General features: G+C 39.2%; 1 protein-coding gene across 1 annotated transcript in view; it reads left to right on the top strand.

Annotated features, from left to right (window-relative positions):
• Dnah8 (dynein axonemal heavy chain 8) overlaps nt 1–25860 on the top strand; it is a 343384-nt gene that overhangs the window by 77626 nt on the left and 239898 nt on the right. The window contains exons 8-13 of the mRNA XM_074082285.1: nt 2057–2233; nt 8657–8770; nt 18561–18668; nt 20755–20856; nt 22726–22872; nt 25210–25407. Coding sequence (XP_073938386.1) covers nt 2057–2233; nt 8657–8770; nt 18561–18668; nt 20755–20856; nt 22726–22872; nt 25210–25407 — 846 coding nt within the window. The remainder of the gene's footprint in view (nt 1–2056; nt 2234–8656; nt 8771–18560; nt 18669–20754; nt 20857–22725; nt 22873–25209; nt 25408–25860) is intronic.

The raw sequence follows: 25860 nt of genomic DNA, 5'->3' as shown, positions 1-25860 counted from the left end.
TATGTGTCTCATAAATCTGGGATGACAGACATGCATCACCACTCCCTGCTTTTATTGGTTGAGATGAGGTCTCATGAACTTTTTGCCTGTGCTGGTCTCAAACTACAATCCTCCTGATCTCTGCCTTCTGAGCAGTACAGGCTTGAGCCACTGGGCTTGGCCTTTTTGTAGTTTATTTAGGAAAATTTCCTAGTCTTGTGTTACAAAGATTTCCTGAATTATTTATTTAAATAGTGAAATATAACACAAAACGAATACAATGTAAGACACAGATTGTTGTAAAATGAACGCCTGTGAAACCTTTGCACAGGTTAGGAAACAACACTCCCAGAAGCTCACAGGGCCCTGCCTTTCTCCTCCTGGTTTTAAATCCCTTTTCTGCCCCCTAGTGGTGACTAGTATCTTGACAATGACGATATCAAATCCTGTGCTTTTCTTTAGTTTTACCAGGACTCCTACATTTTCTTATAGAAGCTTTATCATTTTGTTTTTAACACTGAGGTTTTTAACCCATCTAAAATGATGTTTTTGTGTGCATGTGTTATGATGTGAAGTAAGAATCCAATTTTGTCTTTTTCATGTAGTTTTCCAATAGCCCCAATTTAACATCCTCTGTTGAGTTGCTTATTTAATTGCTTATTCCTTCTAAAAAAAAATCGTATTATTACCTCTTTCATATACCAAGTTTTTAGATATCTTTATCTGTCCCACTGTTTGTTGTCTCATGCTATGCTGAATTTTTTAAAAACTAAATCAACATTTGGTATGTTAAATCTATTTGTTTTCCTTCAAAATTATTTCATTTATTTTTGGCAAATTGTTCTTCTATTTGAAGACTGGTTTATCAAGTGGCATGAAAACCCGTTGAGACTTTGATTAGAATTTCATCAAATGTATACATTTGTTTAGAGAAAATTGACTTCTTTATGTTATTGAAGTTTTCTGTCTATGAACATGGTGTGTGTCTCATTGATTTAGGTTGTCTGTGTGCTTAAAGTTAGTGGGGTTTTTTTGTGGCACTGTGGTTTGAATTCAGGGCCTACACCTTGAGCCACTCCACCAGCCCTATTTTTGTGAAGGTTTTTTTCTTTTTTCTTATTTTTTTTAGAGTGGAACTTTTTTTATTGTTTTATTATTCATATGTGCATACAAGGCTTGGGTCATTCCTCCCCCCTGCCCCCACCCCCTCCCTTACCACCCACTCCGCCCCCTCCCTCTCCCCCCCACCCCCTCAATACCCAGCAGAAACTATTTTGCCCTTATTTCTAATTTTGTTGTAGAGAGAGTATAAGCAATAATAGGAAGGAACAAGTGTTTTTGCTGGTTGAGATAAGGATAGCTATACAGGGAGTTGACTCACATTAATTTCCTGTGCATGTGTGTTACCTTCTAGGTTAATTCTTTTTGATCTAACCTTTTGTCTAGTTTCTGGTCCTGTGAAGGGTTTTTTCAAGATAGGGTCTTGTGAACTATTTGCCTGGGCTGGCTTCCAACCACGATCCTCCTGATCTCTGCCTCCTGAGTAGCTGGGATTACAGGTGTGAGCCACTGGTACCTGGCTAAAGTCAGTGTTCTTATTTCTCCTGAAAGATCTTCCACATCTTCTGCTAGATTAATTTCCAATATCTTTACCAGTGTTATTATTTGCTACTGCAAATGGTATCTTTTTTGAAATTACATTTCATATTGTTATAGAATTTGTAAAGAAGTGCTACTGATTTTTTTTGTGTATAGATCCAGTAACCTTACTGAATTGTTCATAATTTCCAATCTGTATACCTTTTGTTTGCTTATCTCCCTCTGGGTCTTCCTTTACCCGGTGGGATAGAAGTGGGTGATGTTTTCTAAAATGTTACCTTTTAGCGTGATGCTTATTTGACTTTTTTGTTTGTTTGCTTGTTTTTGGTAGATACCTATTTACCAGGTTGACAAAGTTCCTTTCTGTTCTTTGTTTGCTGAGAGTTTTTCAGTATTATTCAGTGTTGCATGTTCTGTATACTTCTGTTCTCTGAAAAGGCCCTGTGATGTTCCATCTGTCCTCTGCTTTTAATTGCAGGTACTGATTGAGAGTGAGCAGATGAGGAAGGAGGCAGACGATTCAGGTCCACTCACGGAGCTGGAGCACTGGAAGCGCATGTCAGCCAAGTTCAACTACATTATCGAGCAGATTAAAGGGCCGAGCTGTAAGGCAGTCATAAACGTGCTAAACGTCGCACACTCCAAACTTCTAAAGGTAAGAGGCCTTTGCTTTAAAGTTTAGTGTACTTCAGACAACGGATGAGAAAATGACTCTTACCGAACTGCTTCTTTGAAACAGTTTTTTTAATTGAGAACTAACTCCTGCTGTGTTTTGGTCTCTTTACTGAACCTCCTTTGTCCCCCCCGCCAGCCTCCAGTGATCACTGTTACATGCTGTTCTTAATATAATGGAATCGTGTATTTAGAAGTGTTAAACTTTGAGTAAAGGCACTCTCAGATGCCATAGTAATTCCCAGCAGAAAGAATGAGGACTTATTCTGAATATTTTGTGTACCAGTCTCAACAGTATTACTGTGATCACTTTTATGTTTCAAATTGTTTGCAAAAGTGTAAATCAATACGCTTCATCGAGCTGAAGAACGTCACAGTTCTGTCATCATGTGTGCCTCACCCCTGTCGTGTTTCTGCTTCCTTTCCTAGGGTTCATCTCTAGGATGGCTTGATACTTTACTGATGCTTTAGTTTTCCTTGGCATATCTATTTCTGATTACAAAAACGCATTCATGTCCTTTTTGGTAAAAGATTTAAGCAGTACGTATAAAACAAATCTCTCTCACTTACACTCCCTGCACTCACCCTGCCCTCTCCTGCTCCTCAGTGGTAGCCCCAGTCTCCACCAAACACCTTCTGTGGCATTTATATATGTGAACTGACATAATTTTGTTTTATGTTTAGAATTTTTTAATTAAGTAGTATCATACCACAATATTCTTTAACTCCCCACAGCCCAATAGTAAGTATATTGTGGAAAGTTATGCCTATTAGATCAAGCTGTATGGTTTTCCAAAATGTTAATGTGCCCAGTTTTATCTGATCATTTCTCTGGGAACAAATTTCTCCTTCTTCCTTCCCTCCCTTTTCCTCCCCCACCTCCCTTCCCCACCTCCATCCCTCCTTCCCTCCCTCATTCTTCTGCAGCAGCCTTGAGATATGACTCACATACTGGTTTTATTTTTCCTTTCCCTTATTAAAGTTGTGCCCCTTTAGGCTGGTAGAGTGACTCAAGTGTAGAGTGCCTACCTAGCAAGTGCAAGGTCCTGAGTTCAAGCCCCAGTGCTGCCAAAATAAAAAAGTTGGGCACTTTTTACAAGTTTATTGGCTATTTATATTTCTTTTATGAATTGCCTTTTAATGTCTTTCCTCCAATAAAAAATTCAGGTGTTCTTTGGTTCTGATGTCCAGGAATTTTTTTAACATGTTAAGGCTATGAGGCACTTGTTACATATGTTGGGTGAGGACGTCTATATGGTCCTTGGTAGATCTGAAGAGAGTGTGAGGTCCTGCCTGGTCTTTGCCTGATTGCTTGTGATGAACAACCTGGAGGGATGAATTGTCACATCCCCAGACAAAGAGCAAATAAGCTGCTACTCTGTAAAAGGAAAAATCCCCTTAGCTCAGCATTCCTCTCCCGTAACACAGTCTAGTCCATCTGCAGGCTCAGTTTCGGGGGGACTTAGGGGTACAGGGAAACCAGTGCAACACAATGCTCATGCCCCTGGTTGGTGCCGTGAGTAGCAAAATCTTTGTCTCGGACCCAGCATTCTTATGTCTGCTCCTGGCATCCATGACGGAGTAAAAGGGTCATTTATTAGCTTCTAAGTAGAGTAAATTCCCAGGCACTTACAGTGCCAACTTTTTCTTAGAGTGTGGCTTGTGGGTTTTTTTGTTTGTTTTTTGTTTTGAGACAGGGTCTTGCTATGTTGCCCAGGCTGGCCCCAAACTCCTGGGCTCATGTGATCCCTTCGCCTCAGTCTCCCTAGTAGCTGGGACTGCAGGCATATGACATCATGCCTGGATTATTTTTTTAAAGCTTTTCATTTTGAAATCACTTTTGACTAACAGAAGAGTTATAAGGGGAGTATCTACAGCTCCTTCATGCTTAGGTTCCAGCCTCAGGATTAATGTTAAGATGGTTTATAACAATCCACAAGATCGAAACCAAGGGGTTAACACTGGCACAATATCCTACCATAGTGCAGGCTTCATCTGCATGTCCTTAGTTATTCCACTGATTTTTTCTGCCATACTATCCTTCCAGGATCCTGCGTTACATTCAATTGTGCTTCCTAGTCTCCTCCAAGGTGATGGTTCCTCACCTGTCCTTTATCTCACAGCCTTGATACTTTCGAATAGCAATGCTCAGTTATGTAGAAGAATGTCAGGTTGAGTTTGTCTGATGGTTTCCAATGAGCACTCTGAGGTTATGAATTCCAGGCCAGAATGCCACAGAAGTGATGTGTCCTTCTCAGTGGGGTACGTGATACCAATGTGTCTTATTCCTGCTGCTTTAACCTTGATCCTGTTGCGTTTCTCTCCTGTAAATTTATTGTTATTTGGGAGGGGACAACTTGAAGTTCAGATGTAGTTTCCTAGGTAGATCTTGCCTGTGCTAAGCCAGTGCTGATTTTCCAGTTTTCTCCTTCTTGTCCATATTTGTTAATTAGAAGTCTTATGTAAGAAAAAGGTGTTTTTTTCTCTTTTTTAGCTTTTTATTTGATTATTTACATTAATGTAGTATCATGGATATTTATTTTATGCTTTGGGTTATAATTATATATATATATAACTATATATATAATTATAGTAATGATTACTGATTTTCTTGCTCAAATTGCTCCAGTTTTGGCCATGGGAATTTGTTCTGGTTGGTTCCTGTGTCCTTTCAATACCACCTGCCTTTTGTTGAGTGTACCTTCTCAAAGCCCACCTTGTATTTGTTCTAGTCCAGATCAATCACTTCTCCAAGGAGCCCTGGTTTGTTTTTATTGAAGAATAGTATTTATTTATTTATTTATTGGTGAGACCGGGGTTTGAACTCAGCTTTGTGCTTGCAAAGCAGATGCTCTACCACTTGAGCCACACCACCAGTGCATCTTGCTCTTGTTTTTTTTGGAGATGGGGTCTCATGAACTGTTTGCTGGGGCTGGTCTCATCCTTCTGATCTCACCCTCCCAAGTAGATAGGGTTGCAGGTGTGAGCCCCTGGTGTCCGGCTGGAGAGCAGTATGTAGAAGCTAGGATCTGGGTGCTAAATGTACTTACTTGTGGCTTTGCATTTTAATTTAAAAATACAAAGAATCATTCTTAGCACTGCCAAACAACAACAACAACAAAAAGGAATCACTTATAATTACATTGTTATATTTTAAATGAATTAAATCTTATTAGTGTTCCTTTTATTAAAACTTTCATCTTTCACGTATTATTTAAAAGGCCTTTTGAAGAAGGATAAATTAAGGTTAACTGAACTTAAAACAGGATGATCTTTCATTCTCTTCTCCTACTTTTAGTAGTTTTTCTTCATTTACTTTTTTTAGGTAAAATTTAATTTATTTTTGTGAATCATTTAGGATTTAATAAGAATAGAAGCTGTGTACCAAACGCCATGTTAAATATCTCTTTTGATCCTCACATCAGCTGTGAAGAAGGTATGGTTATTACCAACCCCCTTTAGTAGATGGGGTACCAGGAGCTTAAGTTTCTTGCTGAAGGTCACAGAGTAGTAAGAGAGGAACCAGGATATCAGATCACACTCTTACTTTTTTTTAAATTTGCAGTACTGGGATTTGAACTCAGGCCCTCCCACTTACTAGACAGGTGCTCTACTACTTGAGCCATGCCCCCAGTGCACACTCTTAACATTCCAGCTTTCAAACTTCCCCTAATGTCTCCCCGCCCCCATGGTTCAGTAGTTTTCATAGTACTGCTTGTCATTTTCTTCTATACATCTTCATTTTTGCAACACTTACTTTTTGTTCTTCTTTTGCAAAGGTGTCTTAACAATTGATATATTTTTCATCCTTTGATATAAATCAAATAACTTTGTGTAGTTTTTCCCCTAAGTACCAAACTCTGATACTTAGATATATTTTTGAAATGTTCATAAATCACATCATACCACATAGACCTAACATGGTGACAGTTAACCTTTTTAAAGTGACTCATCATTCATTTTCTTTTCTTTCTTTTATTTTTTGTGATAGGGTCTTACTATGTAGTTCAGGCTAGCCTCAAAACTTGCAATCCTCCTGCCTCAGCCTCCCAAGTGCTAAGATTATAGGTGTTGCACCACCATGTCTGGCCATCATTTTCTTATTTTTATTTTTATTATTATTTTTTAGGCTACCCAACCAAGTCTTTGGATGGGATCTGTCTTTTATTTTTTTTCTATATTCATATGTGTATACAATGCTTGGGTCATTTCTCCCCCCTTCCCCCTGCACCTTCCTTACCCCCCACCCATCTCTCCCTCTCCCCCCCCACCCCCTCAATACCCGGCAGAAACTATTTTGCCCTTATCTCTACTTCTGTTGAAGAGAGAGTATAAGCAATAATAGGAAGGACCAAGGGTTTTTGCTAGTTGAGATAAGGATAGCTATACAGGGAGTTGATTCGCATTGCTTTCCTGTACATGTGTGTTACCTTCTAAATTAATTCTTCTCGAACTAACCTTTTCTCTAGTTCCTGGTCCCCCTTCTCCTATTGGCCTCGGTTGCTTTAAAGTATCTGCTTTAGTTTCTCTGTGTTGAAGGCAACAAATACGATCTAGTTTTTTGGGTGTCTTACCTATTCATTTTTTATTGCTATATTCTTGTGCATATATACACCACAGTTTACTTATTCATTCCCCAAATGGGCATGTAGATGGCTTCCGATTTGGGGTTATTGAAAACAATGATTCAACAAATATTTCTGTTCACGTCCCCTGGTGCATATGTGCAAGAATTTCGCTAAAGTGGGCCCAGGAGAGAATTTGTGAGTTTATAGGCCGAAGGCATTTCTGATTCACATTCTTAGAGAGAGGAGTTTAGTGACTTGCTATGGTGGTCTTACCTGTTTATATTAAAAATGTTAGTCAGTGGTGTTAGTAAGGATACAGATGACGTGGTAGAAAGCCATGGGAGGGAAGAAACTTCACAGGGTGGCAATGCCAGCATGCACATAGGTCTTCAGTGGTGAGGACAGGAGTCCCAAGCCCTCGGATGATGAGCCTGTAAGCCTACTCTTGGGTCCCGTGATTTTAAAAAGGGTTTTAGCTAAAGCCTGTTCTGTATGTTTTTTCCATTCAGACTTTACCATTCCATGTTCTCATCATCTCTGACCAATTCTCAGGCAGGCACTTCATTTTCATCATCCTTAGTGTGGGCCTGGATGTGTGGCTCAAGTGGTAGAGCAAACATGAGGCCCTGAATTCAAGCCCCAGTGCCACAAAAAAAAAAAAAAAAGAATAAGTCGAGCAAAGTTTGAATAAACACTTAACTGTTTAGTTGAATCAGTTGCTTCAATGATATTCCTGGCCAAAGGTCAGCTTGATTTTGGGCAGCTTACTGAAAGGCAGAGGACCCTGAAAAGGGAAAGTAATGCTTGGCTCCTTCCCAGTACTGTCAGGTCCCACTGGCTCATTTCTGGTGCACTCATTAGGGTGATGTTGGCAAAAATGGATGTGTGTCCAGAGTGGAAGGGATACCATGTTGAAGCTGTCAAGATCATGTCTTATTGAGTGACTTACAGACACAGAGTGTTCATTTTGGTGTAAGGGCTTGGTGCATGATATGGTAAATGACTTCAAACATTTGAAAGGATTCTGTATGTTCTCTGAGGGCAAAACTACACCAAATGAGTAGAGAGTACAAGAAGACAGATTTTTGTCTGTTTTGTATTGCCGTAACAGAATAACTGATGCTGGGTGATTTATAAAGAAGCAACGTTTATTTAACTAATTGTTTTGGAGGCTAAAATCCAAGATCAGGTGGCCCCATCTGTTCAGCCTTCTGGCTGTGTCATATTACAGCAGTGGCATCATGGCAGGAGCATGTGTGTGTGTGGAAGAGGGGATCAGGGGAGGTGGCAGGCTCACTTTTAACAACCTGATCTTGTGAGTACAAATCTAGTCCCACGAGAGCTAGAACTTCCTCCAGTCAACACTTACCCATCTCAAAGCCGAATCACCCGTCTTAAAGCCCACTGCCTCAGTACCATGGTATTGGGAGATAAAACCGCAACATGGGTTTGGGGGTAAAAAAAACCATGTTGAAACCATAGCAGATTTCTTCTCAAAATGAGGAAGAACTTTTTCACAATTAGAGTTAGCTCAACAGAGATTGTTTGGTGATCACTTGCAAGACAAGTCATTCTAGGTAGAAGCAGGTCCAGTTCAAGTTTGCAGACAGAGCATTAATTGCAAAAGGAAAGACTCTTCAGTTTTAGTAAATCATTTAACATGTTGATAATAATATTGTGTTAAATACTATACGAAAAAGATGTATTAGTCACACTTAAATAGCTACTATTTCAGTATATGTTTGGGGAAGAAGACAGCTTGAATTTCTTGGATTAAACTGTAGCTCACTGATCTACTAGATTTTTAATGGAATTTTTACACAATTTTTTCCTCTTAGAATTGGCGTGATTTGGATGCCAGAATCACTGATACAGCGAATGAATCAAAAGATAATGTTAGATATTTGTACACTCTGGAAAAAGTATGTCAGCCTCTCTATAACTATGATCTAGTAAGTATGCTGTTAAAAGTACAATTTAAAAAATTAACTTGTATAATTAATGGACTTTAAAATAACACATATGCATATATATGTGTCTATATTGCATGGGAAAGCAATCACTGCCAAAAAGTTGTTTGAAAGATATATTTTCCGATTGTATATTTATAGTAAATTATGAAGTATACTTAATATTTTAACCCATGTTTAAGTATTTAGCATTATTTTAAGTATGACTTCATTTGTGATTTAAATAAGATGAATATGTTACTTATTCGTTGGTGTGTAACAAATTACCCCAGAACTGAGTTACTTAAAACAACGACTGTTTATTATGTCACAGTTTCTGTGCATCAGGAATCCAGGCACTGCATAGCTCAGAGCCTCTGCCTCAAGCCTCTCATGACAGACAAGCTGTTAACTGGGGCTGTGTGTAAGAGAAGCTGACTGGGCAGCGTCCACTTTTAAGCTCACTTATGTGGTCATTGGTAGGCCTCAGTTCCTAGCCACAAGGAACTCTCCACACAGAGACTCACTTCTCCCAAGGGGAGTGACCCACGAGTGAGCAACAGACAGCGGCCAAGTCAGAAGCCACTGTCTGTTTGTAATCTAATCTCAGAAGTGACAGCTCATCAGTTCTGTTGTATTCTGTTGGCCAGTAAGTCTAGTCCACACTCAGGGGAGGGGATTATTTAAGGGTATGAACACCGTGAGGGTGAGCATCACAGGGGGCCATCTTGGAGGCTGCCTACCATGGTAGACATTTCCCAGGTTACAGTGTAGGAAACCAAAACTCATATGCAGTACTGACGTTGCCAGCAGCCAATCAGGGATACAGGACAGAACTCATCTTGTAGTTTCTGCTCTACTTTTCCTATAATGTTTCTAAAGAGTTCCTTTGGAAAGTAGACTTCAAACCTACATTGATCAAACGAGATAAAGAAGGACATTCCATACTAATAAAAGGGGAAATAGACCAAAAGGAAATAATAATCATCAATCTGTACGCACCCAATGTCAATGCACCCAATTTCATCAAACATAACCTGAAAGACCTAAAAGCATATATAAACACCAACACAGTGGTTGTGGGAGACTTTCATACCCCATTTTCATCAATAGATAGGTCATCCAAACAAAAACTCAATAAAGAAATCCAAGATCTAAAATATGCAATAGATCAAATGGACCTAGTAGATGTCTACAGAACATTTCATCCAACCTCTACACAATATACATTCTTCTCAGCAGCCCATGGAACCTTCTCCAAAATAGATCATATCCTAGGGCACAAAGCAAGCCTCAGCAAATATAAGAAAATAGAAATAATACCGTGCATACTATCTGACCACAATGCAGTAAAAGTAGAACTCAACAACAAAAGTAAAGACAAAAAACATGCAAACAGCTGGAAACTAAATAACTCATTACTTAATGAAGAATGGATCATCGATGCAATAAAAGAGGAAATTAAAAAGTTCCTGGAAGTCAATGAAAATGAAAACACAACCTACCGGAACCTATGGGACACAGCTAAGGCAGTCTTGAGAGGAAAGTTTATAGCCATGAGTGCATATATTAAAAAGATTGAAAGATCCCAAATCAATGACCTAATGATACATCTCAAACTCCTAGAAAAACAAGAACAAGCAAATCCCAAAACAAATAGAAGGAGAGAAATAATAAAAATAAGAGCTGAAATCAACGAAATAGAAACCAAAAAAACCATACAAAGAATTAATGAAACAAAAAGTTGGTTCTTTGAAAAAATAAACAAGATCGACAGACCCCTGGCAAACCTGACTAAAATGAGGAGAGAAAAAACCCAAATTAGTAGAATTAGGAATGCAAAAGGGGAGATAACAACAAACACCATGGAAGTCCAGGAAATCATCAGAGACTACTTTGAGAACCTATATTCAAATAAATTTGAAAATCTTGAAGAAACGGACAGATTTCTAGATACATATGATCATCCAAAACTGAACCAAGAGGAAATTAATCACCTGAATAGACCTATAACACAAAATGAAATTGAAGCAGCAATCAAGAGTCTCCCCAAAAAGAAAAGTCCAGGACCTGATGGATTCTCTGCTGAATTCTATCAGACCTTTAAAGAAGAACTGATACCAACCCTCCTTAAACTGTTCCACAAAATAGAAAGGGAAGGAAAACTGCCAAACACATTTTATGAAGCCAGTATTACACTTATCCCAAAACCAGGCAAAGACACCTGCAAAAAGGAGAACTATAGGCCAATCTCCTTAATGAACATTGATGCAAAAATCCTCAAAAAAATAATGGCAAACTGAATTCAGCAACAGATCAAAAAGATTATTCACCACGACCAAGTAGGCTTCATTCCAGGGATGCAGGGGTGGTTCAACATACGAAAATCAATAAACGTAATAAACCACATTAACAGAAGCAAAGACAAAAACCACTTGATCATCTCAATAGATGCAGAAAAAGCCTTTGATAAGATCCAACATCATTTCATGATAAAAGCTCTAAGAAAACTAGGAATAGAAGGAAAGTTCCTCAACATTATAAAAGCTATATATGACAAACCTACAGCCAGCATTATATTTAGCAGAGAAAAACTGAAACCATTCCCTCTAAAATCAGGAACCAGACAAGGATGCCCACTATCTCCACTCCTATTCAACATAGTACTGGAATTCCTAGCCAGAGCAACTAGGCAAGAAGAAGGAATAAAAGGAATACAAATAGGTAAAGAAACTGTCAAAATATCCCTATTTGCAGATGACATGATCCTATACCTTAAAGACCCAAAAAACTCTATTCAAAAGCTCCTGGACACCATCAATAGCTATAGCAAGGTAGCAGGATATAAAATCAACATAGAAAAATCATTAGCATTTCTATACACTAACAATGAGCAAACGGAAAAAGAATGTATGGAAACAATTCCATTTACAATAGCCTCAAAAAAAATCAAATACCTAGGTGTAAACCTAACAAAAGATGTGAAAGACCTCTACAAGGAAAACTATACACTTCTGAAGAAAGAGATTGAGGAAGACTATAGAAAGTGGAGAGATCTCCCATGCTCATGGATTGGTAGAATCAACATAGTAAAAATGTCGATACTCCCCAAAGTAATCTACATGTTTAATGCAATTCCCATCAAAATTCCAATGACATTCATTAAAGAGATTGAAAAATCTACTGTTAAATTTATATGGAAATCCAAGAGGCCACGAATAGCCAAGGCAATACTCAGTCAAAAGAACAATGCAGGAGGTATCACAATACCTGACTTCAAACTATATTACAAAGCAATAACAATAAAAACAGCATGGTACTGGCACAAAAACAGACATGAAGACCAGTGGAACAGAATAGAGGACCCAGATATGAAGCCACACAACTATAAGCAACTTATCTTTGACAAAGGAGTTAAAAATATACGATGGAGAAATGGCAGCCTCTTCAACAAAAACTGCTGGGAAAACTGGTTAGCAGTCTGCAAAAAACTGAAACTAGATCCATGTATATCACCCTATACCAAGATTAACTCAAAATGGATCAAGGATCTTAATATCAGACCCCAAACTCTTAAGTTGATACAAGAAAGAGTAGGAAATACTCTGGAGTTAGTAGGTATAGGTAAGAACTTTCTCAATGAAACCCCAGCAGCACAGCAACTAAGAGATAGCATAGATAAATGGGACCTCGTAAAACTAAAAAGCTTCTGTTCATCAAAAGAAATGGTCTCTAAACTGAAGAGAACACCCACAGAGTGGGAGAAAATATTTGCCAACTATACATCAGACAAAGGACTGATAACCAGAATATACAGGGAACTTAAAAAACTAAATTCTCCCAAAACTAATGAACCAATAAAGAAATGGGCATGTGAACTAAACAGAACTTTCTCAAAAGAAGAAATTCAAATGGCCAGAAAACACATGAAAAAATGCTCACCATCTCTAGCAATAAAGGAAATGCAAATTAAAACCACACTAAGATTCCACCTCACCCCTGTTAGAATAGCCATCATCAGCAACACCACCAACAACAGGTGTTGGCGAGGATGCGGGGAAAAAGGAACCCTCTTACACTGTTGGTGGGAATGTAGACTAGTACAACCACTCTGGAAAAAAATTTGGAGGCTACTTAAAAAGCTGGACATCGATCTACCATTTGATCCAGCAATACCACTCTTGGGGATATACCCAAAAGACTGTTACTCCAGAGGCACCTGCACACCCATGTTTATTGCGGCACTATTCACAATAGCCAAGTTATGGAAACAGCCAAGATGCCCCACCACTGACGAATGGATTAAGAAAATGTGGTATCTATACACAATGGAATTTTATGCAGCCATGAAGAAGAACGAAATGTTATCATTCGCTGGTAAATGGATGGAATTGGAGAACATCATTCTGAGTGAGGTTAGCCTGGCCCAAAAGACCAAAAATCGTATGTTCTCCCTCATATGTGGACATTAGATCAAGGGCAAACACAACAAGGGGATTGGACTTTGAGCACATGATAAAAGCGAGAGCACACAAGGGAGGGGTGAGGATAGGTAAGACACCTAAAAAACTATCTAGCATTTGTTGCCCTTAATGCAGAGAAACTAAAGCAGATACCTTAAAGCAACTGAGGCCAATAGGAAAAGGGGAACAGGTACTAGAGAAAAGGTTAGATCAAAAAGAATTAACCTAGAAGGTAACACCCATGCACAGGAAATCAATGTGAGTCAATGCCCTGTATAGCTATCCTTATCTCAACCAGCAAAAACCCTTGTTCCTTCCTATTATTGCTTATACTCTCTCTACAACAAAATTAGAAATAAGGGCAAAATAGTTTCTGCTGGGTATTGGGGAGGGGAGAGGAAGGGGGCGGAGTTTGTGGTAAGGGAGGGGGTGGGGGCAGGGGGGAGAAATGAACCAAGCCTTGTATGCACATATGAATAATAAAAGAAAAAAAAATAAAAGAAAAAAAAAAAAGAGTTCCTTTCGGCTGGAAGTGTAGCTCAGTGATAGAGCATTTGCTTTTTCCCAAAGTGCCTATTGCCTTTGCCTCCCAAGTAGCTGGGATTATAGGCATGTACTAGGTGTTGCCTCTTTTGTGTCACTTTTAAGCAGGAAGCCTGCCTTTTCAAAGATGCTTACAGGCTTGAGAACCCCCAACCTTTTGATCCTAGAAATTGTACTTCATGTTTTCACATACAACAACTCTCATTTAAAAGATTTGTAAACCAAGCATGAGCACTTCTACAGCTATAAATGGCAAGGATCAAATCTGAATCTCATTCTCTCTGGCATAAAGTGCTCTCAAAATTTACATTAGTGTCCATCTGCGTTCAGCACTCTACGTTTTGATTTCGAAGAGATGGTCGAATCTTCCACATGGGTGGCAGCACTGGCCACATGATTTAGTTGACCAACTTTCTTAGGTAATGTTGTCTTCATATTAGAGGCAGAGACGGGAAGAGTCTATGATCTATGTCACTTAGATCTAGAGAAGAGGCAGGTGTAGGAGTGATTCATAGTCATCTCAAGAGAGCGTTGGTTGCCAAGGAGTTTGGTATGGGAGGAGGGGAAGAATAAGAGTTGAGTGTTCTGGGTAGGTGCAGTTCTTGCTGGCATGTAGGAACCTACCAACCATGGAGGGAGCACAATGAGAGAGGGTAGAAAGACTGGTCAGAAGTAGTCTTTCAGCTTATTTCATAAAGAGATGGTGGACTTTTAAAAAACCCAACTTTGTGTTGCTGTCTGCAAAGACTTATGGCTTAAACTCTGCTCACTTCTGCTTCTAGTACGAGCAACTGGAGTTCTGCTGGGAACATTTTTACAATTTGTTTCACATAAGAACACTTGATATCATTTTTCTGATGTTTCTATGTATGTGGCCATGAGTAAAGAGTGCCCAACTGTACAGTTGTTAGAGGAATAGGGTTCACTCAGTGGTTCAGTAACGGTTCTCCAACTTTACTACATGAGCAGTTAAAATTTATGTCAGAGAAAAATTAGAGTTATCAGATGTTGCAAGTATTTGAGGTTACTCACAAGAGTTGACGATGCACACATATCCAAAGTCTACTCTGAGAGTACCTGCAAGTAGCTCTTTTTGTTTGTTTGTTTCACATTTTTTATTTTGGCAATACTGTGGTTTGAGCTCAGGGCCTTGAGCTTGGGAGGCAGGGACTGTACCACTTCAGCCACATCCCCTGCAAGTAGCTCTTAACGTCAAAAAAAAGATGTAGTGAATATAGTAAAATGTTAACATTCGTCAAGTCCAGTGATGGGTACAGGTGATCATTATAAGATTCCCTGTACTTTCCTGTATATTTAAGGTTTTTCATTATAAGACGAAACTCGGAAGAGAGATACAATGCTTTTTATTGTTGACAAGAGCTCTGAATATTAAGGTATACTGATTTCAACTTCTTTCTTCAAAAGACTTGCTTAAATTCATATAATTTAAAAATCATTTAGTTCTGGTGTTGTGGTTTTTTTTGATCCTAGTAATTGTTCAACTGCTCTAGCCATGAAATTACCTTCTTCTTATTGTGTTGTTGAGTTTTTACAGTCTGTGATGTAGGAAGGTTTCAAGCATTATCTTTTGAAATGAATGAAGTACTAACAGTAGTGAACCACGTAATTGCTTCTCACTCAGGCACCCACAGTCTCTGTAGTTTCAGAAACTCTTTTCTTCTCATTTTCTTTCTTATCATGGAAAGCAATCTTCAGTTACTATCATCTTTGAACTGTCTTTTGGGTGGAAAAATGCAAAGAATTCATGCTTCCATTTCTGGTTTGTAAATTTTACATAGGCTTCATTTTTACCATCGGGGTATGGTGCTTTAGGTGCATCTGCTACTGTACATTTCACGTATGAAATGTGTGGACTCCATGAATAGGGAAAACCTGTGAGGTCAAGGAGCTATTATAACTAGTGACAATTAAAGTTTAGATGAAAGGCATTTTCCTGAGGGATCCATTCGATACCGTCTCTGAGACTTCTTCCTTGACATCATGGGTACTTTGTAGGTTGACTTAGCGAGGGTAGGAGGGACTCCTTCTTGGTACAATTTCACCAGGATCTTTTTGGCCAGTAAACACGTATCATATGGATTGTGACATACAAGGTTAACTATAAAGCAACAATCTCACAACATTGCTTTAACTATTTGGTAGGTATAGCTCACATTCAGGACATATCATACTGTAGCATATTGTAATCGGTGGTTGTTCTTGCTTTTTTTTGAGGGGGTGCTGGGGTTTGAACTCACCAGCCCTTGAGTCACTCCACCAGCCCTTTTGTTTTTTTGAGATAGGGTCTCATGAACTATTTGCTCAGGCTGGCTTCGAACTGTGATCTTCCTGATCTCTGCCTCCTGAGTAGCTAGGATTATAGGTGTGAGTCACGGGTGTCTGGCTTTTCCTGGTTTTAATTATTTTCTCATCATTAAAAAATCTTTCTGTATATTTTATTTTTTCCTATAAGTAAAAGGGAAGCTCCTTGAAGGTGGGAATGCCAGGACCTTTGCTGTTCTCCTGTGGTGATTTGCGTCTTGGTTACAAGCAGAGTCTCATAACTTAGGGCTTTGAGCCCTTGGGCAAGGTGTTTTACTTCCTACTTCTCTTTCTTCCCATTTGCAAAGTGAAATAATAACACTTTTGCTGCAATCCAAGACATGTTTTCCACATTTTAATATCTCTGAACTCAGAACACACTCCACAGTCAGCCCAGGTTTTCTGAATCGTTTGTGGTTGTGACTTGACACTATCTTCAACCATCAGTTCTCTCCAGAGGGCAGGTTTTTGTTCCTTTTTGGGGAGTTGGTGCCATTCGTGTGAATTAAAACTGCAATTGAGTATTAAGCTTTGGTGCACATTCTCAAGGGACTTTGTTTTCCCTCCTACCCCAGTAGCAGGGTTGGGAAACGGAAGTTTTGTTCTGTCTTTTTCCCCATGGATGTTTTTGTTTTGTGTTTGTCTTAACAGGGAGGGTGTAGCCTGTTGCTGGCCTGGTTTTATGAGACTCCCCATCTTGAGTGTTTTTACTTCTTTCTTAGTAGCACATAAGGACATGTGCTGTCCACAAAAATGTGAAGCTTACTAGAAGAAAATTTAGGGGAGATGCTTTAGGACAATGGTATTGGCAAAGTTTTTTTTGTTTTGTTTTTGGTTAAAACTTCAAAGCACAGACAACAAAACCAAACACAGATAAATGAAATAATCAACAGAATGAAGAAACATGCTGCAGAATGGGCAAAAGTACTTGCAAATTCTTCATCCAACGAGACATTAATACCTAGAATATACCAACAGCAAACAAAAACATAGACAAAGAATCCACTTTTAAGATGGGCAAATGATCTGAAAAGACAGTTCTCAAAAGAAGACATGCAATCAGTGATGCTTTAGATTTGATGAAATCACAGCTACCTTAAATGATTGTTGTCAGCATAAATTGAGCTACAGTTTAGGGTCCTGCCTGGGGCCTGGCATATGGTGAGCACTCAGCACCTAGCAGCCATGGTGTTATGTCTTGGTTTTATGTTCTCTACTCTGTGCTGTCCTTCTTGTTTTGCCTCTTTTCCTGATCCTCTCTTACTCCACTGTGAGCACCTCATCAACAGGTTCCTTATCTTTAGATTTTTCCCAGTATTTTCAGAACCTTCTGGCACTCAGTAGTAGGTTTGCTACAAGGTGAATTGAATAAGTGAAAAGGAATTCTTATTTCTAATCTTAGTCTTATTTCTATTTTTGGCTACCTTTTAAACTATAAATTAGTCACTTTACCCCTCAAGTTGTCAATTTCTTCGTCGAAAAAGAGCAGATTAAACTATAATTTATTTGTATTTTTGTTAGTACTGTGATTTGAACTGAGGGTCTTACACTTGTTTGGCAGGCAGTCTACAATTTGAGCTATGCTCCCACCGTAAACTATTAATCTTTAAGGTTGGTTTCACCTCTATAATTTTGTTTTCATTCTTTTGTATTGCTGGGGATCAAACCCAGGGTTTGTGCATACTAAGTAGGCTCTCCACTACTGAACTATACACCCCCCAAGCCTAAAAGTTTGAATTTATCAACTTTCTTACTTATTGTGGAGCTGGGGATTGAAGCCAGGGCCTTGTGTATGCTATGCAGGCATCCTAATGCTAAGCTATATTCCTGACTCCAAATTTTATTTTAAAAACAAATTCTTATGTTCAGATTTACACAAAGATGGCAAATGATAGAACAAAGTTCTTTCTTTTCTTTCTTTTTTTTCCCTTCTGTACTGGGGTTTGAACTCAGGCCCTAAACCTTGAGACACTCCACCGCCCTTTTTTATGAAGGGTTTTTTCCTGATGGGGGTCTCTCGAACTATTTGCCTGGGTTGATTTCGAACCACAATCCTCCTGATCTCCGTCTCCTGAGTAGCTAGGATTACAGGTGTGAGGCACTGGCACCTGGCAGGACAGACTTCGCTTCACCTAGTTTTTCATGTTAAAATCTTGTGTTGGCTTTGTACATTTGTCAAAACTAATGTCTTTTTTTTTTTCTGTTCCTGGGCCCACTCTAGAATATCATATGCATTTGGTAAACTTTGACTTAAAGATGAAAATGTTGAGGGCTGGGAGGGGCATAGCTCAAGTGAGAGTGCTGCCTAGCGAGCTCAAGGCCCTGGGTTCAAAACTCCCCTGCATTAAACAAAAGATGAAAATGTTATGCTATTTTGTATATATTTAGAGTTCTGATTATTATGGAATGTGGTTATTAAAACTGTACACACATGACAGACTTCACTTGATATATTTTCATTTTAGGTTTCCATGGCACATGGGATACAAAACCTGATTAATGCTATCAGAATGATTCACAGTGTGTCGAGGTATTACAACACCTCTGAGAGAATGACCTCCTTGTTTATCAAGGTGAGTTTCTTTCCTTTTCTTTTTATTTCTTGAGACGGACTCTGTCTCTGTAGCCCAGGCTGGCTTGGAACTCTCAATCCTTCTGCCTCAGCCTCCTAAGTGCTAGGATTAAAGGCATGTACCATTGTGCCCTGCTGAACTCATTCTTGGTTTCATACAGTTTTCAACATGATGAATCAGAAGTATTCAGACTAAAATAAAAGTATTTGAGTATTTTCAGCACTACTGTTTTGTGATTTTTTTCACATCTTCCTCCTTCTTGGATTCATTATTTCTTTTGCTGAAAAGAAAATCCTCAAGTACTTCTTTCAGAAAGGCTGTGTAAGCAGTAAACTTTCTGAATTACTCTGTGATTTACAGTAGCTTTACTTTGACTGGGCACTCAATGCAAGTATGACTGACAAACTATGTCTGGCATTATTCTCACTGAAACTTAGCAGATAATGTTCCACCGTGCAGTGTCCAGCCTTGGTGAGGAGGAGTTAGGTGCTGGTCGAGTTCCTTTTGCACTTGTAGGTAACCAGTTTTATTCTCTGAAAGCTTTTAGAAGTTTTTCTTTTCCCTGGCTTCTAGAATTTGACACTGGTGTGATTCTTTTCCCATTCATCTTGTTCTAGCCTTGCTGGGTTGTTTCAATCTGAAGAATTTGTCTCTTTTCATTCCTGGGACAGTTTTCTCTTTTGCTTTGAATTATTCCTGACTCTCCTTTCAATTTATTCTCTCCCATTCACTCTGAAATCCTTTGCTCTTAGCAACTTTCTGTTCTCCTATCATTGTCCTTTGGGTTGTTTTTATTTTTTGGCAGCACTGGAGTTTGAACTCAGGGTGTCAGGTATGCTGGGAAGGTGCTCTTACTGCTTGAGCCACTCTGCCAGCCCTCCTTTGAATTCTTAGTTCATCTATTTGTTCTTCATCTATGTGACACTTGGTGATCAGTTCATCAACAGTTTAAAAATTTCTTGACAATAACAATTCAATTTTCATATTCTCTATTGTTTTCTGTCTGTTGTGTATGACACCCTCTCAAATTTAGTTGGCAAGTTAATTTAGTTAATAGAAGATAGTTTAAAATTTTTCCATGTCTTTTGTTTTTTCTCTTTGCTGACTTTAATGCCTCTGTTGCCATGTGTGTTTCCTCAGTTGCTTAGTGATTCTTGGTTGTCTGCCAGTCTTTGTATTTGAGACTCCTCATTTGACTTCCTGTTCTGTTTTCTGTAGCTTGCCTTTTGTGTAGTGGGGTGTGTCTGACTTACTGCTGGGAGGGGAATGTGGATATGTTTTTCTCTGATGTGCCCACCTGGGCTACAGCATCTACCTGGGGCATGGCCACCCCTGCCCAAGACTGTGGACCAGACTCATGGCTTTGCCCTTTCCTCAGATGCCTCTAGTGGTTGCCCGCTATATAAGTTGCTCCAAATTCTGAGGGTAACCTCACATTGTCACCAATCTTAAAAATTTTCCAGAATCCTTTCATCTTCACAGTGACCTTTTTTTTCTGATCTGCATTTTGGTTTTCTCTAGACATTTCCCTTACCACTTGTAGATCCTGTTTATCACTGAGCTACATCCCCAACCCTTGGTCTGTTGAGACAGGATCTTGCTGTGTAGCCCAGGCCAGCCTGGAACTTGCAATGTGCCTGTCTCAGCTTCCCCAGTGCTGGGATTATAGGCATGCACCAACATGCTTGTCTGTATTCTACATTTTAAAATTTTAGGCTGGTGGAGTAGTTAAGTGGCTAGCCTTTTCTTTTTTCCTTCTGTATTTTGGGGCAGGCAAGGAGTGCCTGCATGTTGAAGGTAATTGATCACAAATGGGATCAAGACCTAATTAGAGCAGGAATAGACAAATGCAAAGGGAGTGGGCTTTTGAAATTTATGGCCCCAGTGGCCTTTGCTTAAGTGCAGTAGGTTACTGTGACTTTGGATTTTCTTCATTTTGACTGAAATCTGTATTTCTTTGATTTTTTTTTGTATTTTGTGATTTATTCACTCCATAAGTTTACAACTTATATGTTTTATGCTTTTAAAACACTTGGATTTTATGTATTATCTACTTATCGTAAGTTGGTACCTACATTTATTTTAGGTAACAAATCAGATGGTAACGGCGTGTAAAGCGTACATTACAGAAGGAGGACTAATACATGTGTGGGATCAGGAGACACCAGTCGTGCTAAAGAAAATTCAGGTTTGTGAAAGTATTTCATTTTCAGAAAGTAAAGCTTTCACCACCTGGCCCAGTGTTTTATTTTGTTCCTAACACAAAACATGTTTATTCTGAGACAATCCTGTACAGAGTAGTGTGAATATAACAGAATGTCACTTCTGCATCACTTTCCGGCAAGGAGAGGAGCATGTCAAATGATGAGAGAAGAAGGAAACTTTGAGAGAGGCTCGAGCGAGCAGGTGTGTGGGGTATGCATGAAACTCTTGCCTCCTCTGCAAAAAGAAGTCAATGAGCAATTAGCAAAGAGAAAAGGAAGCTGAGGCTGGCCTGTGAAAAGCATGGAAGAATGAGGAGAAATCAGTTGTCAGAGGTGGAAAAGAGTGAAAAAGTGATCAAAAGAGGATTGCTCTGAGCTCACTCACGCCCTAGTCATCTTTCTGTGGATCCAAATTCAGGATGGTAAGTTACCAGCAAGGATCTAAACATACTATCTTCAGGAGTCAAGAGGACTGGCCAACAAAAAAGAGTCTTCAGAAAGCCAGCCTCATCAGAAAGCTGGCAAAAAGACTTTGAATAAATTAAGAAAACACAGCAGTGCCTCCAGTTGATAGTTAAACACCTTCAGAACAATTTGGAAGCCCGCAAACAGATTTTACTTTTTGACAACAAAACTGAAGCTTTTGGAACGAGCTTTGAAAATGTATCTGGTGACTATACCTAGAAGTTGGGGGGAAAAAATAATAGGAGCTGTGCCTGGCAAGACAAAAAATTGCTTCAAGAAATGAAAGAAGGAGCTTGTTGAGGTGGGAAAGGGAACAAAGTGCTCAGAGCAAGTGTGGAGCCAAGAGAAGACTTATTGAAAAGCCTCGTTGCTGCCAGGCACTAGGGGCTCCCACCTTTAATCCCAGCTATTTGGGAGGCTGAGATCGGGAGGATTGCCATTCCAGATCAGCCCAGGCAAATAGTTCTTGAGACCCCATCTGCAAAATAACCAGAGCAAAATGAATCAGAGGTGTGGCTCAAGGGGTAGAGTGCCTACTTTGCAAGCATGAAGCCCTGAGTTCAAACCCCAGTCCTGCAAAAAAAAAAAATCCCTTTGTTGTATGTGCATTTAAAAATAAAACTAGGGGGCCAGTGGAGTGGCTCTAGTGGTAGAATGCCTGCCTAGCAAGTGTTGAGGCCCTGAGTTCAAACTCCAGTACTGCTAGAGAAAAAACAAAACAAAACTGATCATTATTGATGACAAGCAACTTGATGGAGTAGGAATGATACACTTTTCAAAATGTATTTTTGTTGTTAAGTGATTAATAATTGTGTGTATTTATACACATACCAGAATACTATTCAGCCTTAATAAAGAAGGAAATCTTATCTTTTGTGACAATAAGAACAACCTGGAGAATGTTACACCAAGTAGAAAGACAAATGCTGTATCATCTCACTTATGATCTCCTTGTGGAACAATGATAATTGGGAGATAAATTATTATTGCAAAGGCTTTATGTTTTATTTACCTGTATATAAAGAGTACCTATGCAAAGATGGAGGCCAGCTAAATACAGATGCCTTGATAGATAATTTCAGGGCCTCTTGGGATTTGTAATTAGCTATGAAAATACAGAAACAACAATAAATGTTACACTTTGATGTAGGAAAAGAGTTAAGGGAAAATAGTAAGGATGAAGAGAAGCAAATCGAATGGACATTTAAAGAGCTATGTTGATTTCACAGGCCTTCTGATGTAGGCAGAGAAGTTGAGTTTTGGGAACAGCAGCAGCCCGGGCTTGAGGGGCTGGCATGATAAGCTCTGTGAGAGGACAGGATTTGTGAATATTTAACTCCTGAGGAAATGTTTCATTATCCTTCTTTCTCCCGCTAATTCTCTCACAGGATTGCATTTTTCTGTTCAAGGAATATCAGGCATCTTTTCACAAAACAAGGAAACAGATTTTAGAATCCTCAGGGGAAAAGTCTTTTGAGGTTTCGGAAATGTATATATTTGGAAAATTTGAAGCTTTCTGTAAAAGGCTGGAGAAGGTAAGCTTCCTGCAGTCACCGTACCTTACCTCAGATAGCACCATTTTGTTTTTTTAGGCTTTACGTAGTGCCATTGAGAATTATCGTTCCAGACACCTTGTCTCAGTATTGATCGGACTCTTCTGATGAAATTGCTCACAGATTACTGTGTTGTTTATTATAACTTATTTTTTTCATTGCTGGTTATTGTCGTCTGCTGGGCATACAGGAGCAATGGCAAATGTCACCTCTCTCAAGATGTCAATGCTGCTCTTGGCCAGTGGTTGTGGACTATGCGGTGGTGTAGGAGTCCGCTGTTTCTGGGCCAGCGGGCATGGCATGCATCTGAGCATTGTGGAGGAAGCCTTTGCTAGGCAGACATGGGTTGGAGCTTCTGCACCTTTTATTTTGTTTATTAAGACTGGCTGAGGAGGAATGAGAGGTTTATTCAGGGGACGTAGGGAAGCCCATACTAGAGGCTCCTTGGAGAAGCCTATAAAAGCTTGGAAAGCTTGGGAAGTCTATAAAAATATCCAGGTTCCCTGGCTCCCACTTTTTCAGCCTTCCTGGATCCTGGTAGTATTTAGGATTCTGTTCATCACTTACAGGAAAGCAGAGGGCAGGAAGGCATGAAATAGTCAAAAGGTATTTCTCAGACATGTTCAGAAGTCTATTTTTTTGTTAAAAAAAAAATCTCCTGCTTTAGTCAGGATAAGAAAGTGTTTACAATGAAAAGAACCAAGTTGTCAAGGGGGATCTGTCCTATAGACTAGTATGGGGCCATTTTACTGAGTGGGGTCCTTCCTGCAGACCTCCATGGTGCTGCTTTTGTCTGTTTCTCTAACAGCTTTATTGAGACATAGTTCACCTATCAAACAACTGGCTGTTGTGTTGCTGCTGTGTGTGGTAGAGGGGATTACTGTTACCTAACTTTGCAGGGCTAAAGGTGGGGCCAGCCACTGTCTCATCCTCAGGATGGAGCCTCATCCAACCCATGGACAAAATAGAGGACGTGTTAATGACAGGACTTTTGACCTCATCCCTGGTTATTGAAACCAGGTGGTAGAGTAAGGGGTAAAAGATGGGATCTTAGCAGGCTAGAGTAACAGAGCAGACTGGTAGTTTTGAATTCTTCTGTTTGTTTTTGCTTTATAAAGTACCTGAGTTTGTGTTAGGAGGAAACCCAGTATAAACATGGGTATTCCTATATATATATATGGCACGCTGTAAATTCCAGGTGGCTTGCATTTCTTCCAGGTTTGAACAAAATGATTTTTGAAGTATAACGAAGTAGTGGAGAAAGAACAACAGTTTCTCTGAAAATGGTTTTTTTGGGTAGAAATGCACAGGGATTTTCTGTGAATTCTGCTGACTGTGGAGGAGGACCAGCACCATTGTCTTCATGGTGTGTGGGATTTGGAGGACTCCCTGAAAACAGGTTTATTCCTTTTCTGGCCATTGGACAAAAGACTTCCTGGAGAGCTTTGAGCTCTGTTGTTTAAAGCAGGAATCAAAATGAGGGATCCTTGAGGAAGATTAAGGAACTGAGTATTCTGTGGACGTGAGAGATTTTTCTCTTAGTGAAGTAGGTATTGGGACTTTGAATTGGAAGTAGCCATTTCTGAAATAAAGTTCATGGTGAGGGTTTCCCAGGGCTCTTCAGGAGACAGAAGTGACTGCTGTCATCTTTCTGGGTCCAGTCCTTTCTCTTACTGTAGGTGTCAAGGGGAGAACACAGGTAGATTTATGCTGAACTCCAGGGAGGGCCAATAAAGATAGTAGAGTGCTTGAACTTAGTGATCCAGTAAACTAATTTTCAGAAAATTGTCAAGAACAAAAGGATGAAAATGCTGAGTCAAGTTCTCTCCCCACCAACCCTCAAGACCACCTGAAGACCAAGTTAATAACTTCTGAAGAGTTACAAACTTTCCCTAGATATGAGAGACATTACCTGTCCTAAATAACCTAAGAGTAGTAATGACTGGTGACAGAGATTTGTCTTCCATATTATCTTTTTGTGGTTGCTTTTAGCTAAATGATTCTAGAGCCTTTCTATTGGTTTATTTTTTTAGTCAATGGTTCATTAAGAGCTTATTCTAGAGAAGGGACCTGATACTATTATTGTTAGTATTTTTGCAGTACTGGGGTTTGAACTCAGGGCCTACACCTTGAGCCACTCTACCAGCCCTTTTTTGTGATGTGTTTTTTCAAGATAGGGTCTCATCAGTTCTTTGCCTGGGCTGGCTTTGAACCGTGATCCTCCTGATCTCTGCCTCCTGAATAGCTAGGATTACAGGCGTGAGCCACCAGCGCCTGGCCTGATACTACTTTTTAAAAAATGGCATTTCTCTTTTTAAGATTACAGAAATGATAACTATTGTGCAAACATATTCAGCCTTAAGTAATTCTACAATTGAAGGAATAGATATTATGGCAATAAAATTCAAAAATATATATCAAGGAGTTAAGAAAAAGCAATATGACATCCTGGATCCAAGAAGGACAGAATTTGACAAAGATTTCTTAGAGTTTATGACAAAAATCAGTGCTTTAGAGGTAAGTACTTATACACACTTTTACTCAATGAAGCTGAAGAGCTGTCAATAGTGTTGTCCTGTACTCTTATTACAAATATTCATGTGTAGTAAATGTATACCTACTATTTATTTAAATTTTCTATTTATAAATTAATCAAAAACATTTGCAGTGTAAATAAATTTTGAAGTAGTTCATAAAAATATTTTCCATCTTTTTCTTAAGTGAAAAATAACGGACTAGAGGTATGGAAAAAAAGCTTATCTGATGAAAGGTGTCAGTGAATAACCAGAAGCCCACAGGGCTGTTATAGCTATAATTCATTTTTAATTTATGTAGACTGTTTTTCTGGTCTAAGAGAGAATTCGTAGCCCTCATTCTTTGTCTTGTTTGTGGAGATGACAGAAGTTCGGCAGGAGTTAGGAAACTTGATGGCCAATAAAAATGGCTTGGGTGTTAATGAAAAAAAACCAA

Source organism: Castor canadensis, chromosome 8, assembly GCF_047511655.1.
Source record: "Castor canadensis chromosome 8, mCasCan1.hap1v2, whole genome shotgun sequence".
Classification (NCBI taxonomy): Eukaryota; Metazoa; Chordata; class Mammalia; order Rodentia; family Castoridae; genus Castor; species Castor canadensis.
This window is presented reverse-complemented; position numbering and strand designations above follow the sequence as displayed.